General features: G+C 39.4%; 1 protein-coding gene across 1 annotated transcript in view; it reads left to right on the plus strand.

Moving 5' to 3' along the window:
* The first annotated feature begins 9752 nt into the window (after positions 1-9752).
* LOC121986167 (callose synthase 3-like) overlaps positions 9753-16836 on the plus strand; it is a 126307-nt gene continuing 119223 nt past the window's right edge. The window contains exons 1-2 of the mRNA XM_042539991.1: positions 9753-9913; positions 10009-10228. Coding sequence (XP_042395925.1) covers positions 10039-10228 — 190 coding nt within the window. The 5' untranslated portion in view covers positions 9753-9913; positions 10009-10038. The remainder of the gene's footprint in view (positions 9914-10008; positions 10229-16836) is intronic.

The raw sequence follows: 16836 nt of genomic DNA on the forward strand, positions 1-16836 counted from the left end.
TTACCAAGGAGCCATCGACAAATATAGATCTGACGACCTCGGTTGAATCGCAGCAGCGTCTTCACCGTAAGAAAATTTTGATTTAAAATACTCTCGCACTGAGGTTCGGAGTGAACCTTGGCAAAAGTGAAGATTTTGTGGGGCAAGGGTGGGGGGCGCCCGCTGCCCCTTATTTATAGGGAGCTCTGGGCACCTGGAGCCATTCCGGGCGCCCGGAGTTGATTTTAGGCGGGGCGCCCTGATTCCCTCCTGGGCGCCCCGGAAGTGAATACCAGGGGCGCCAACCTTTTTTTTTTTTTTTTACATTAAGATTTAAAGATTTAAAAAAAAATTGAACTTAATTTAAAATTAAATTTTTGAACTTAATTTTAAAATTAAAATTTTGAAATTAATTTTTAAGTTTAAAATTTTGAAAATTAATTTTTAAGTTTAAAATTAAATTTTGAAATTAATTTTTAAGTTTAAAATTAAAATTTTGAAATTAATTTTTAAGTTTAAAATTTAAATTTTGAAAATTAATTTTTAAGTTTAAAATTAAAATTTTGAAATTAATTTTTAGGTTTAAAATTAAAATTTTGAACTTAATTTTTAAGTTTAAAATTAAAATTTTAAAATTAATTTTTAAGTTTAAAATTAAAATTTTGAACTTAATTTTTAAGTTTCAAATTAAAATTTTGAAATTAATTTTTAAGTTCAAAATTAAAATTTTGAAATTAATTTTTAAGTTTAAAAATTAAAATTTTGAAATTAATTTTTAAGTTTAAAATTAAAATTTTGAAATTAATTTTTAAGTTTAAAATTAAAATTTTGAAATTAATTTTTAAGTTTAAAATTAAAATTTTGAAATTAAATTTTAAGTTTAAAATTAAATTTTTGAGATTAATTTTTAAGTTTAAAATTAAAATTTTGAAATTAATTTTTAAGTTTAAAATTAAAATTTTGAAAATTAATTTTTAAGTTTAAAATTAAAATTTTGAAATTAATTTTTAAGTTTAAAATTAAAATTTTGAACTTAATTTTTAAGTTTAAAATTAAAATTTTGAAATTAATTTTTAAGTTTAATTTTTAAGTTTAAAATTAAAATTTTGAAATTAATTTTTATGTTTAAAATTAAAATTTTGAAATTAATTTTTAAGTTTAAAATTAAAATTTTGAGATTAATTTTTAAGTTTAAAATTAAAATTTTGAAATTAATTTTTAAGTTTAAAATTAAAATTTTAAAATTAATTTTTAAGTTTAAAATTAAAATTTTAATTAAACAAATTTAAGCCTTATTCATCTCACCCGATCTATATTATCAATCAGGGAATCCTATGATTTTGTGAGATGAAATTGGATTTTTAATTATGGAGTTTTGGTTTAACTTGTGTTAGATTCAGATTTAGCTTTGGTCTCCACAAATAGGCAATCTTCGGATAAACTTCTAAGCTTGGTGAGTCACATGGACGTCATTAGTAGTAACCAACCTTTCGAGGTTTTCCGAATAGTCCTATCCACGGAGCTTAGTACTAAATCTTGGTCTAACTGGTTAGGATTCATTTAAGGGTAGCTTCGGTCAGTTCCACTTGGCCAAATGCACCAGATCGAAAACATGTCTTTCTAGACATGCGATGCCCAAGCTTCCCTAACGTACTATCATCCAAAAACTTCACCAGTACCATGATTCAAGTTAAACTTGGTCTCTTTTTAACTAATCCTAATTACCCTGCCGGGTTAGTTAATTTTGGAGGTGCCAGCTATTCTGGAGCCTCCCCCTGAATTATTGACCTTTAATTTAAATTTTCGTTTTAGGTTTGTGTCTGTTTCTTTTATAGTTGTAATTAACTTGGTGATAGTTTATATTTTGTTGAGTTTTAAATTTTGAATTTTTTGATTTAGGTTTGTATTTTGGTTTTTTATTTGGTTTAATCGAGTTTATATAATATACTTTTTCTTTAGGTATATAATATTGATTAAGTCCTACTTGCGTGGTCAGACACGCTTTTGGAACCCAAGCTTGATTAGTTGATTTGTATTGAGTTATTAATGACTTAAAAGTTTTATTTGAGTTCGACTTGTATCCGAGTCCGGTTTTATTATAACATGCTTTTTGATTGTTCAGGATTAAGTCAAGATTTTTTGATCTTGTTGTAAATTTTTCTAGCATTTCTTTTAAATTGTTAATATCATTTTTTAATGATAAATTCTCCTCCTCAAGTGTTAGATCTTGAGTTGGATTTGAATTTTTGATTTGTTCCTTGAGGTTTTGATTTTCCTCAAGAAGTGATTTGTTTTCATTTTCTATTTTAATTAATTTACTATTTAAATAGGAAATAATTCTAAAAAAAATTTGTTTAAATTAAAATATACCTCATTTGGGCCTTCGGAAACGAGTACGGACTCGTGGCTTGTTTCGGGTTCAGACCCGTCTTCATCTTCCGACTCGTCTTCTGTTTCAGCTTCGCGGGCCATCAGTGCGAGGTGGCTCTGATGTTTCTGCTCTTCTTCCTCCGATTCGTCCGAGGAGTCGTCCCACGTTGCTTTGAGGGCCTTCTTTTTGGTTGGCTTCGGTTTGTCGAACTTCAGTTTTGGGCATTCGTTCTTGTAGTGTCCCTTTTTATTGCAGTCGAAGCAAGTCACGTTCTTTTGTTCTGAGGGAGAACTGATCTTTTGAAGGTCCTTTTTGCTGAAGCTCCTTTTTCTCCTGGTGAACATTTTTCTTACCAAGTTCATCAGGTGTTCTTCGTCTTCGGAGTCTTGGTCGAAATCTTCTTCATATTCAGGCTTGCTCTTCTTTTCTTTGGAGGAACCTGCAAATAAAGCTATACCTTTTTCGGCTCCAGCATTAGTTTGTTCATGTAATTCTAATTCACAGAAAAGCTCATCTAATTTTAACTTAGAAAGATTTTTCGAAATTTTGTAGGCATCTACGATTGATGCCCACAAACTATTACGTGGGAAAGTATTTAATGCGTACCTTATTAAGTCTCTATTTTCCATCTGGTGGCCTATCGCATGAAGCTCGTTGAGGATGTCCTTGATCCTCGCGTGGAGCTGATTTGCCGTTTCACCTTCCTGTATTTTTATATTAAGAATTTTATTTAAAAGCAGGTCTCGTTTTGTTACCTTGGCGTCGCTCGTTCCCTCGTGCAGCTCGATCAATTTGTCCCACAGCTCTTTAGCGTTTTTGTGTGGACCGACTCTGTTCAGTTCTTCTCTTGTTAATCCGCACTGTAGAGTGTTGATCGCTTTATTTTCTGTTGACGCCTTTTTCTTCAAATCTGCCGTCCAGTCTTCAGGATCCAGTATATTCCCGGAGTTGTCCGCTGGAATTTTATAGGGTCTCGTAACGCTCATCCACTGGTCGAAGTCTGTTTTGAGGTAAACCTCCATGCGCTTCTTCCAGTACGGAAAATCGTCCCCGTTGAAGAGTGGAGGTCGTACTGTGCTGAATCCTTCTGTCTGAGACATTTTAGTCCTGCGCACAGAAGAAAGAAAAGAAAAACAAAAAATCCCAAGACTTGGTCTTGGATTAGTAATGCGGAAGAAGAAAAAATAATAGAAGTATCTAAATTGGTGTTGCACCAATTTAGATTTAATTGCAACGAGAAAAAAATTCAAAACAGGTAATAATACTAATTTGAAATTAAACGTAAAACTGAAAATCGAAAAAAAAGATTAATTTTTCACCCCCTGTCTGATTGGTGGTTACACCAAATCAGAGCGGTACCTGCTCTGATACCACTTGTTGGATCGTGAAACGTCGATAGAGGGGGGGGTGAATATCGATTCGAAAAAATCGTGTTAATAAGAGTTAAGCGCAGCGGAATAATAAAAAACTTAGGCAAACTGAACAAGGTGTTTTTTACTTCGTTCGGAGCCTGTGACGACTCCTACTCGAAGGCCCGTACTCCTTGAGTACTTTCGTTGGGCAATTCACTTGCAATTCGAAATACTATTACAAATTAAGGTACAGAAATGCTAATGAAAATAAAGTGATACCGACAAGAAAGTTAACCAAAGAAGAAGGAGCACTTTGTCGGAGCTTTGTTAGCGTCGCAGGAGCGTAGAGCAGCAGAGCAAGCAGTCGAAGAGTTCTCAGTTGTTATTGAAGCTTCACCCCTGGGGCTTCTTTTATATGCTGCTCCGGGCGCCTGGATCCCTTCCGGGCGCCCTGGTGCGACGTGGCAGGTCTAATCAGCGAACTCCACGTGGCGACGACTCGGCTTGGATAAAATTCACCTCCGGGCGCCCGGATCCCCTATTTCCAGAAACTTCCTTTCCTGCAAAACAGAGTTAGTCCGAGACAAATATATATTCTGCAAAACAGATTGTTAGCACAACTAAAGTAATATGATTTAACAAGAAAAGAGTATGACTTAGATTCCGTCTTTCCGAGACCGGAATCTAGTCATGATCTCGACTTAGATGTCCGAAATGGATCTAAGCCGGATCGACGCCTAATGTTCCCTTCCCGGGAATGCGTCCTCGCAGTCACTCCCCTCCGGTGACTTACCTCGCTTACCTGCCAGATGCCCGGTCAGCCCTTCGACCCGTCTGGACTTCTCGCCAGCTATCCGGTCACCCCGTCGACCTAGCTGGACTTCTCGCCAAGCGTCCGGTCAGCCCGTCGACCCGCTTGGACTTCGTGCCAGCTATCCGGTCAGCCCGTCGACCTAGCTGGGCTTCGTGCCAGCTATCCGGTCAGCCCGTCGACCTAGCTGGGCTTCGTGCCAGATATCCGGTCAGCCCGTCGACCTGTCTGGACTTATCCTGTACACTCGATCAGAGTATTAGATCAACAACAAACCTAACTTAACCTATTTGTCATTCATCAAAACCTGGGTTAAATCGTTAGTGCTAACCAACAGGCTCTGCCTTGAGGTCGGAACCCATGGATGGTCGGGACGGAGGCACATTGTCTGAGCCCTCAACTCCATTAAAAGCGTCCTTTGAGACCTCTCGAGTCACCAACGCTTGTAGCACCGCTTGGCTCCACTTCAAGTGCTTGTTGAGGGAAGTGTTAAACATGGTGTCGGCTACATCAAAAAGTCATAAGTTCAATATCACGAAAAAAAAAGACACTCAGCTTACCGAGAGGCTGATTCAATAAGTCTGCTTACTAGACAATTGGGTAGGTGAAAGTTGATGGGGTCTTCACAAATAAGAAGCAGGCCTTCCAACCTTTATGGGAAGATTTGTATTTGTCTAGAAAGTCACAACCCTGTCTCGCCATAAAAAAAAAGATCCTGAGTGCTTTTCATTTTGGGTAAATGAAATAGTGGAAGATGATGGGACACAAAGGGAATTGATACATACGGAAGAGGATGGTGATTCTGTGATATCGTGAATCATAAGTGTACAATTTGTCATCAAATAATAAAAATATCAATCCACAAGGACTGTTGATTAATTACTAGGTGAGATTGCAAGACTAATTTTCTAGACGATCAAAGTTGTGTGCAATCAAAAGAGCAAGAGAGAGAGAGGAAGGGAGAGTCTAGGACAGAGAATGTCCACAAGAAGCAAGCAATCAGGGGGAAATTGGATTAGGGGAATGATTCTAGGATTCGATCTTGCTATGATGCTACTTGATACTCTAAGTATTGTTCATTTCCTTATTTCCATGTTTACTTTCTTGCAAAGATTCCAACCAAATAAATGATACAAATAGGTGAGGATTTTATCAGAGTGCCTCCCACAAATTCAATGCAATTAAGCAAAGTAGTAACGCTAAAAAGTATGTTTAAAGGAACACCTCTATCCCATGAGGCCTCACGGTCATATGATCTAGATTACTCTATTCAAATTGGAGCAAACACATTTAACTCTAAGACAGTTATCCCTTGTAACAAATCGACCCTTTTTAAGGTGATGACTCTAGAAAGTTCGCTTAAAAGGATACCTTTGTCACATGAGTCCCCATTGTCATATAATCTAGAACATCGCCTCTACAAGTTAATCAATTCTCCATATCCTATTTCATTCACAATACACATAATTAATCAAGCAAGAACAAGAAATAAACATATCATACAATAAGGGAAAGGAACAAATACATAATATACACATCAACATTTATATCATAGCTACTCCTTTCTCCTAAAATCTAGAGATTTACTCCATAGCGAGAGAAATACAATTAAGAAACATGAAATGGTGTAATCTACACCTCAAAAGTAAAATTGAGAAGAGAAGAATGCTTATCAATGTGATGACTGCCTCTTTAGATGAATTCCTTGCTTTGATGGTGAACGAATCATCAAAAACGATTGTGAAAATGGATCTCCTAGGATTCCCTAAAAAGGGGAGAACTCTCCTCCCTCAGTTTATTAGGCTTTTCATTGCCCTCCCAACCATTTTTTTAACTATTGGAAAAATACCCCAATAGATCCCAGTTAAGATGTGACTTGGTCATGCCTTTTAGGCACAACAATGCTATGTTGGCCTTAGCCAACAATCGGGGCCGAGGTACGACCAAACCATGTTGGTCTCAACTGGTTCTCTAGGAAGAGGCACGATCATGCCTTTTTGGCATGACCACACCTTGCTGGCTTCTCTTGGAGGCATTGTTCTATGGATGAGACATGATTGTACTTGGGAGGCATGACCAACCCATGTTGAATTCTGAAATCTTCATTTCTTCTAGGTTCTTCAATCAATTTCGCCCATAGGAACTCGCCCGTGTCATGAGACACAACCAGTACGTGTTCCTTGCTTCCACTTCTCGCTCCAATGCCAAAATATTTTATTTTTCTCCGAAAATACATTCTATCAATCAAAACAAGAAAAGAGCAAATCTTTGAACAAAAAGAGTAAAGCAATGAAATCACTTAAAATTGTAAATACAAATAATACTCATGAAATGCGAGAGAATATATACTAAATAATGCTTTAAAACATATATAATTTACACACATCACTCCACAAAAAAAGGTTGAAGGAATTGAGAGCTAATTGATGAAGATGAATGTGGAAGCACTAGAAAATGGTTTAAAAGAAATCATTGACAGGAAAAAGAAAACCATCGGCTAGTTGGTCGTGGAAGAAAGTGGTAAAAACCCGACGACGGTTGATGAGGGTGTTGGTCCGGTCTCGACATTTAGACTCTATGGTCCTTAAGGATACCGAAGGTCATCCTCACCTCATCCTAGACATCTTTGGTGAAAGTTGATTGTATCGACTCATACTAGGGGCTTGACGGTTATCCGATGACCATGATCCCGAGGGTAAAGAAAAAGAAAGAAGGAAAGAGGAATGGAAAAGGAAAGGGAACTTATGATCGCATCAGATGCAAAAATCTTGTAGACAGAGAGAGTATGAAGAAAGAAGACGCGAAGGAAGACAACATTGCTCTCCTTAAACCTAATATACTTTCTCCTGCTAGGTCGCGATCGTCGAATCTCGAAGTCAAAAACGCAAGATAACTTCCATGTCGTCGGATCGGACGCAAGGACCAACACAACATTGTTAATTATGACAATTTGGATGATGCCTCGATCCCTTTAGTTGGTCAAACGACATTGATTGATGTGACCTTGGAAAGGTACTATTACAATGATTGGGTTAATCGACACTATGGGAGCGACATAAATATCAATATTGATAGCATATGGTCATGTTAAACGAGCATGGTTGCGTTAAATGAGAAGTGGCACCCGGATCAAGCATGGGATTTACGATTTCGCCACGTGTCCTCAAAGATATGTTGATGTGACAATCCCATATTGCCACAACATAACAGTCTAGTCAGTCGGGCTCACACTTCTATCAACTAGACCAGGGGGAACCTTGTGATGTGAGAGTATTAGAAGCCTCCACGTGTCTTGGAAATGTCAATGGCCATAATGACAGTCTACTTGAATGACAATGGCACTAAAACAAGAAGCCTCGTTGATCGACTAAACCTAGTGAAGATAAGAAACTTTGCTAGTTGGCTCGGCCTACCCGATAGCCTCGCCGGTCATCTCGCCCTACCCAAGATTAGTAGCCTGGTCGATCGACTCAGCTTACCCAAGACAAGAGGCCTTGCCTCGCTGGTTGGCTTAGCCTACCCGAGGCGAGAGGCCTTACCAATTGGCTCAGCCTACCTGAGACAAGATGCCTTGTCGTTTGGCTCGGCTTACCTGAGGCATGCATCCTCGCTGGTCGACTCAGCTTACCCGAGACGAGAAGCCTCGCTAGTTGTCTCAGCCTACTCGATAGGGGCAACCTCGCTGGTCGGCTCAAACGACCCAAGATGAGAAACCTTATCGACCCAATGCTCCTGCTTAGCCATCTCGGTTTCGCCGATCCGATTCCTCCATTCAACGTGCCCAACCCTCTAGCTCCCATACCTCAATTGATCAATAGCACATGTGATGGCATAACACGTGAGATGAAGCGTGGACTGACATAGCTCGTGGGAAAACACATGAGTTGTCATAGCATGTGGAACAATATGGTCAACGTAGTGTGACCCCACATGATCTTTTTGAGTACAAAATGTGGGCGATATGACCCTCTGATACAATGATATGACATTGCCTCTATCGGAGTATGCCACCCATCAATTAATACATGGAGAAAGATATCATACTTTCCTTCCACGATAGGGATATAAAAGGAGCCCGCTCCTACAGGCAAAGATACACACACACTTAACCATTCACAAAATACCACTAGCATCTTCTTTTTACTATTCTTCTTCTCCATTTCTTTTGTCGGAGATTGACTTAAGCATCAGAGTGACTGAGCCAGGACACCTCTGACTTTCATTCTAACCCCCTCTTTCTCTCAAATTGTGCAGGCATTCCAGATGACCCACGACTTTGTCAACAGCAGAGACAATTCATCGATGGCTCATCCTCTGACGGTCTCAAGCAAGAACAAACACCACCTTTATAGTGTTCAACAACACCTACTACAAGCTGTTACTGCAAGGGTAGGGATTGTTCTCTTTAGACGACACCCTTCTGACCCATCATAAAATCACAAGATTTGTGCCCCAATCCGTAAGCTCACTAGAAGAGTTCTTTCAAGCTAAGTCTTTAATCAGGATGAGAAATTTAAAAGAAGGTGGAGAATAAGTGAGGAAGAATTATAAGATGATTAATTGAACAATTGAATTATTATTATTATTTATATTATTGATGATTAGAAATCCATGTAAGTGTTTGGATTTGGTTTATGGTGAAGTGCTACTTGAGCTTTAATTTATATATTATATTTGTTTCTATTTTAGTGGAAGAATTAAGTGAAATTAAAAGGAAAATGATTATGGTTTGATATATTTAAATTATCAGTTCAAACTTGTTTGATATCATTTAAAATCGTTTGAATATGTTCGATTAGTTATTAAATTCCATAATATAAGATTGTTTGTTATTTTTTTATTTATCATATTGATAAATTTTTTATTAATTAACATGATTCATAGATTTTATTAATGAGTATTATTTACTAACTTTATTTGTAAATAATATTTAAGAATAATTCGCCATCCTTATTCATAAATACTAACGAGGTAAAAAAATATTCAAATTATTTATTTACTTCTATAATATGTTGAAAGTTATTTATTTAATTGACTTAAATGATCATAAATAAATTTTTATCAACTTAATACATTGTTGATGAACGTTTACCGTCCTAATCAAGATAAAATTGTGGTTTGAAATTTACTCGGGTCTAATCCAACACAATTGATACTGCGAGGCGCAGTTGTCTAGCCTTTCGTCTTCTCTTCGTCCACCACGTGACGGTCGCATAAAACTTCGCGTAGTAAAGAGCCAACAACACTCCCTTTCATGATCAGTCAGTCTCCTCTACAACTTTACCCTTCTCCCGCTTCTCTTCTCCTAGGGTTCCATTCTACCCGTCTCCGGTTTCCACTCCCCAGTTCCCTCGAGCTCTCACCCGATCCTCCCATGCTGAGCTCCCGCTTCAGCCTCCGGTAAACCCGTAGCCCCATTCGGAGTGTAGCTGGCTTGCTTTGGGCCCTCGTTGCTGTTTGTTTCCTCATTTCTTTGGTCTTTGGGTTGCTGTTAGCTGAGTGTGCTTGGAGGACGCTGAGGGAAGATGTCTTCATCGGAAAGGGTGCCGGAGGATCAGCCGGCGCCCAGACGGATGCTTCGGGCGCTGACGATGGGTAGTCTCGGGGAGTCCAACTTCGACAGCGAGGCCGTGCCTTCATCCCTCATCGAGATCGCTCCCATTCTTCGAGTCGCCAACGAAGTCGAGTTACAGAGCCCTCGTGTTGCTTATCTCTGTGAGTTATTTTCTTGCTCGCCTCTTGGCTCAACGAAATCTAGTTACAGAACCGGCGTGTTGCTTATCTCTGTGAGTTATTTTCTTGCTCGTCCCTTGGCTCAACGAAGTCGAATTACATAACCCGCGTGTTGCTTATCTCTGTGGGTTACTTTCTTGCTCGCCTCTTGGCTGCTAGGTGCCGAGTCTTGATATTGGGTTATTTTTGTAGCGTTGCTAATCATTTGTATGTTTGTTTGCCTCTATGGGTGGCTGAACTTTTTGCCTTTTTCTATCTATTTGTTTTTGTTTTACTTGCTATTATCTGGTTTAGGATCATGGCCAGTGCCAATCTAAGCTATTTTTTACTTACATTTTACAAAGTGTTTAAAAATAAATTTCAGTTCCACTGCATTCAGATAATTCCAATAAAAATTTTGAAATAATTTTTATTGGGCGATCCCCTCTAATATCTCTCTCAATCTAACAAGTTCCACCTAAGATTTATATTTTAGGGACACTCATAACCTACACGTGTCTAAAAAAAATACACATTTGCTAAACATGTGGCTTGTTTGAAGGGAAATTTGAAATGAAGACTGGTGCTGGAAAAAAAAATGTAGGTACACATTTTTGTTAAAAGTGAATGTTCCTGTCTGAAAATCTCACCACGATGACGCGGTGGCAGAAATACACCTCGGCATAAAGAACGATGATGTTGAGGCCTTCTCCTAGATTCCTTCCCGTAGCGTGGTGATTCTTGTGACGAGTAACAAATATCAAAGAACTCGCCGGGGGTTTCCTCAGCGAAGCCACTCCGATTTCTAAGTCAGCATGGTGTTCCGATAGTAGAGGGAAAAAGTATAATATGAGAGGTCAAGTTAGAGAGTTGGAGCTCCCCCTACCATCACCTAATGTAAGGAGAGAAGACCTCATTAATATTGCTTTAATACCTCATAAAGGGTGCCATTTGTAACCGCTATATCCTTTAAAGTTAGTAACTGCCGCATACCGGAAGCTCAGGAGGTTCGAATGTTGACAACTCGGCGAGTTGGGAGGTTGGTGAGTTGGCAACTTGGGAGATCAGGAATTTGGTTGGATCGGCTCGACCAGTCGGAGATTTGATACGCCACATGGAGGCTATGTTGATTGAGTCCTAGAGCGGTCCCTATATTGACCGAACCTTGAACTTGCCACATAACTTCCTTGTTGATCGGGTGAAAGACCTACCACGCTGATCCTTACTTACCTCTACATCACAAGCATCTCCTTCAAATCTAGTCGAAGGAGGGTGTAGGTTAACTGATTGGACAAACATTATGGTGTGAAGACAATGAATCGAAGCATGTCAAGGCTTAGGAGAGAAACCAATCCATGACTGAGTCCTAGTCGGGGGAATAAGTGACAACTCTGTCCCTGACCGAGGCATTGTTCAATTCACGACTGTCTAAGTCGGAGTCGGGAGAGAATAGATTGATCTGCGACTATATTCGAGTCAGAATAGCTCGATCTGCAATGTTCAAGTCGGGGGAGAATAATAAGCTCGATTTCAAGACTCCTGAGTACCCGTAGCGTTGGAGAGAGAATAGCTCGATCCGCAATTATATCCCAGTTAGAGAGAATAGTGAGGAATAACTCCTGAGTACTTGTGGAGTCGGAGAGAGAATAGCTCGATCCTCGACTATGCCCGAGTCGGGAGACAATAATAAGGTTGATCTCACCACTCTTGAGTACCCGTGAAGGTGAAGAGAGAATAACTCGATTCGCGATTATATCCGAGCCGGGAGAGAATAATAAGGTCGATCTCATGACTCTCGAGTAGTTGTGGAGTCAGAGAAAGAATAGCTCGATCCGCAACTATATCTGAGTCGGGAGAGAATAGTCAACTTGGTCTCACGACTCTCGAGTACTCGTGGAGTCGGAGAGAGAATAACTCGATCCACAACCATATTCGAGTTGGGAGAGAATAGTAAGCTTAGTCTCACGACTCCTGAGTATTCGTGAGTCGGAGAGAGAATAGGTTGATTTGCGACTATGTTTGAGTTGGGAGAGAATAGGTCGATTCACGACTATGTTAAAGTCAGAGAAAAATAGTTTGATCTCACGACTCTCGAGTACTCGAGGAGTCAGAGAGAAAATAACTCGATGAATATGACGATGGATGCCTCGATCCGAGATGGAGTGACTTGGAGTTCGTGGGAGCACGCATAGACTCGTCATATAACCCGAGTGCCTTCGATTTTGTGAGAGCACACATAGACTCGGTGTATGATCCCAATGTCTTCGGTTTCGTGGGAGCATGCATAGACTCGGTGTATGTCCCGAGTGACCTGATTGGCAGCTGTAGTGGAGTACTTGATGTGAAGTTTTGAGGTGACCTCACTACTGTCCGGAGATAATTCCTCCATCGCTCGACTCCTGAGTGCCAATAGAGTCGGGGAGAATATGACTCAATCCACGGCTATATTCGAGTTGTGAGAGAATAGGTCGGTCTCATGACTCTTTAAGTATTCGTGGAGTCAGAGAGAATGACTCGATCCACGACTATGTCCGAGTTGGGAAAGAAATAGCTTGATCCGTGACTATGTCTGAGTTGGGAGAGAATAAGTTGATCTTGGACTATGTCCAAGTCGGGAGCGAATAATAAGCTCGATCTCACGATTCCCGAGTATCGGTGGAGTTGGAGAGATAATAACTCAATCCACAACTATGTCCGAGTTGAGAGAGAAGTAAGTCGATCTCATGACTCTTGAGTATCTGTGTAGTCAGAGAGAGAATAATAAGCTCGATCTCATGACTCTTGAGTACCCGTCGAGTCGGAGAGAGAATGACTCAATTTACAACCATGTCCAAGTTGGGAAAGAAATAATTCAATCTCACGACTCCTGAGTATATGTGGAGTTTGAGAGAAAATAATAAGCTCAATCTCACAACTACCTGTCGAGTCGGAGAGAGAATGACTCGATCGATCACTATGTCTGAGTCAAGAGAGAAGTAGCTCGATCTGCGACTATGTTGAAGTCGGGAGAGATTAATAAGCTTGATTTCACGACTCCCGAGTACCTGTGGAATCGGAGAAAGAATAACTCGATCCACGAGTGTCCAAGTCAAGAGAGAAATAACTTGATCTCACAACTCCCTAGTACCTATGGAGTCGAAGAGAAAATAATAAGCTCAATCTTATGATTCTCGAGTATTTGTTTAGTCGCAGAGAGAATAACTCCATTAGGGACAAAAATAGCTTGATCCCAGACTATCTCCAAGTCGGGACAGAATAATAAGTTCGATCTCACGATTCTCGAGTACCCATGGAGTCGGAGAGAGAATGATTTGATCCACGACTATATCCGAGTCGTGAGAGAAATAACTCGATCTGCGGCTATGTTAGAGTCGTCAGAGAATAGGTCGATCCGACTATGTCCGAGTCGGGAGAAAAATAGCTCGATCTCATGATTATGTTCGAGTCGGGAGAGAATAGGTTGATCCACGACTATGTCCGAGTTGAGAGAGATAACTCAATCTCATGACTCCGGAGTACTTATGGAGTCGGAGAGAGAATAATAAGTTCAATCTCATGATTTCCGAGTACTATAATGGAGTCGAAGAGCAAAATGACTCGATCCACGATTATATCTGAGTCGGGAAAGAAATGTCGATGGATGCCTTGTTCCGAGACCAAAGGGTTTTTTTAGAAGTACATGAGAATTTCTAGAGGCACTTCAAGAAAATAAACAATGTTTATCATTTAGGAAAGAATCAATAAATGGATTATAAACAGATACTATGAGGATTAGTAAGTGACTGACTTATAAAAAAGAGTTATAAGAAGTTCCTAAGAGAGAAATCCTTGTAAAACTGTGCATGGTCCATCTTTAGACATAATTAATGCAGTATATTAACGAACAACCTTGAATTTTGCTGTAAATGCATTTCCGATAGATGTAAATAAATTTCCGATAGCATTCGATAGAGGGTCATAGAAGTCGAGATGCGACATTATTGTTGAAAATATATAACCTCCATATGACCATTGCAGAAATAGAATAAGCAGGAGGGAAACCTAAACCAAGTGGAAATAGAGGTTATAATATCTTTGAAATAGTTAAACATATAAGTCACTCAGTAATCACAATTTTAAGCTCCTTAAACCATATTCCAGAAGAAAATCTCCTCCATAGTATAATCCAAATCCCTGTCTCAGCATAGGGAGCAGCATAAAGCAGCAAGGTAATGCAGAATATAAATACAAAGTATTGTAAGCTTAAGCAAATCAATGCCCCAGGCCACTGGTACAGCCAAGCCAAAATTATCCCCTAGCACGCAAGAACTTTGAGTATGGTTTTGCAAAGAAGCAACCATACATCATGATGTCTTTAGGTTAAAATTATCCAATTCCCATGATTTTTGTTTCCCTGCATAGGGATTCTCATCTCAAGTAATCCATTGATGCAGCAGCAACAATGGAAGGAGCAACGAATTGCCCCTGTTCTTAGCAATAGCAACAAAACCATGGCCAAGAAACAAAACACACGCTCACTATCCAACGAAATGACTGCCGCATGTCGATGCAGTAACAGAAAGGGTTAAAAAAGGAAATGATATGGTTTATGGAGAAAAAACCTGGACCACTCAGATGGGTGAGGAAGAGGTGGGACCAGGTAGTAGGGTGCCACGCAGGAGTAGCGACACAGGAGAAAGTCAGTGCAGACCACTAGAATCCGATGCCTCCTGCTGCCGTGATTGATGGCCATTCTAGATCCTTGGTGACGTCCAGATCCAACAGCATGGCCCATTGCATCAGGGCGCTCTTGATGGCGTGCAAATCTTCAAGGGTTTGTCGGAAAACACCTCCGATGAAGGTGGAGGCGAGAAAGCTGCAGCCGATGGGGTCCCACTTGGCGTGCTCACAGATCCAGTTAGGGTCTGGAAGGTGAAACCTATGGCGGAGAGCTCTAGGGAGGATAGGGCGAGGGAAGCGGTGATGGTTATGACCATACTCCGATAATCGTGGATGTCTTGGAAGAATTGGCCGTTGTGTCCAAATGGAGACAGTGATGAAGTAGACAATTGTGGCTGTACTTTCTTCATTTTCTAAAAGACCTTGTCATCAAATAATATCCAAGTATTATAAAGTAATCAAATGGAAATTTTGAGATTTGGAATTTTCGTGAATTTTCGATTGAACAGTTGGGAAAATCATCGGAGTGATCGTTCAACGTCTTTCGCTCACATTTCCCAAATACGGTGCCAAAATGTTCTAGTTTGAAAATCTCACCACGATGACGCAACTGTAGAAATCCACCTCGGCATTAAGAACGATGACATTGAGGCCTTCTCCTAGATTCCTTGTAGCGCAGTGATGTCTGCGATGAGTAACAAACATCAAAAAGCTCAAAGGGGCGTAAGTTAGCAAGAATGCAAGATGTTTCAATAGTAGAGGGAAAAAGAAAAATACGAGAGGTCGAGTAAAAGAGTCGGAGAGAGAGCTAGACCTCCTCCTACCATCACCTTATGTAGAGAGAGATAACCTTATTCATAACTCTAATACCTCATTAAAGGGTGCCATTTGTAACTGTTGTATTCTTTAATGTTAGTAATCGCCGCATGCCAAGAGCTTGTGAGGTTCGGAGGTTGCAAGGCGGGAAATCAGCGAGTCGACAATTCGAGAGATTAGGAACTTGGTCTGATCGGTAGAAAATTGTTGATAAGCCACGTGGAGGCTATGTTGACCACGTCCTGGAAAGTGCCACATAGCCCTATATTGACCGAACCTTGACCTTGCCACAGAGCTTCTTTGTTGATCGGGTCAAGGGCTCACTGTGTGGATCCTTACTTACCTCCCCAACAGTGAACTTATATAAGTATTTCAACACAACAATTGAAACTACATGAGTATCTAACCAACATTCTATAGCACTTTATGCCTACTAATCTTAGAGAGTTTCATTGCTAAAATCTATCAGTAGCCAAGGCATATATAAGATATCTTGTTGACATCTCCAAATTTATTTTAAGCATAGTATAAGTTGCAAGTAGTAGGAAACTAATCCATGAACTTCTATCTATGGTACATTGTAGTGTGTTAAAATTGGATGTTTACTTGCATGTAATTTCAATAATGCAAGAAATGGACTCCTTTGAACAAAAGATTTTTGAGTTGGAGAAAGTGGAATAAATTAATGTAGAAATACATACCCTATCTAACTTCTGTAAAAGTGCAGTCTTAAATAGACATACATCTCGTCCACTTGAAGTTGGATCCAAATGGTGAGGTTTTTCAAATGCAAAAAAAAGACCTAGTTCGTTAGAAAAAATATCATTCACGTAAGAAAATAGATGATGAAAGCTATCAATAGATATTGAACATAGAGCAAGGTCTATGATATTTTCTCTATGAACTAGGTCGTTTGTTTGCTTTTGAAAGCTCACTGAGGTGTTCGTCAATTTAAGATTGCACTTTTACTGAGGTTAGAAAGAGTATGTATTGCAATATTAGAATTCATTTTAAGCTAAATTTTGAGCATCTTAATGAACAATGATTTTTTCCATTTCATAAGTTATTACTTCTGAACATATTTAACCTTGCAAATATTTATGTTTATTTGTTTAATCATTTGTACGAAGTTGAAT

This window comes from Zingiber officinale, chromosome 5B (assembly GCF_018446385.1).
Source record: "Zingiber officinale cultivar Zhangliang chromosome 5B, Zo_v1.1, whole genome shotgun sequence".
Taxonomy (NCBI): Eukaryota; Viridiplantae; Streptophyta; class Magnoliopsida; order Zingiberales; family Zingiberaceae; genus Zingiber; species Zingiber officinale.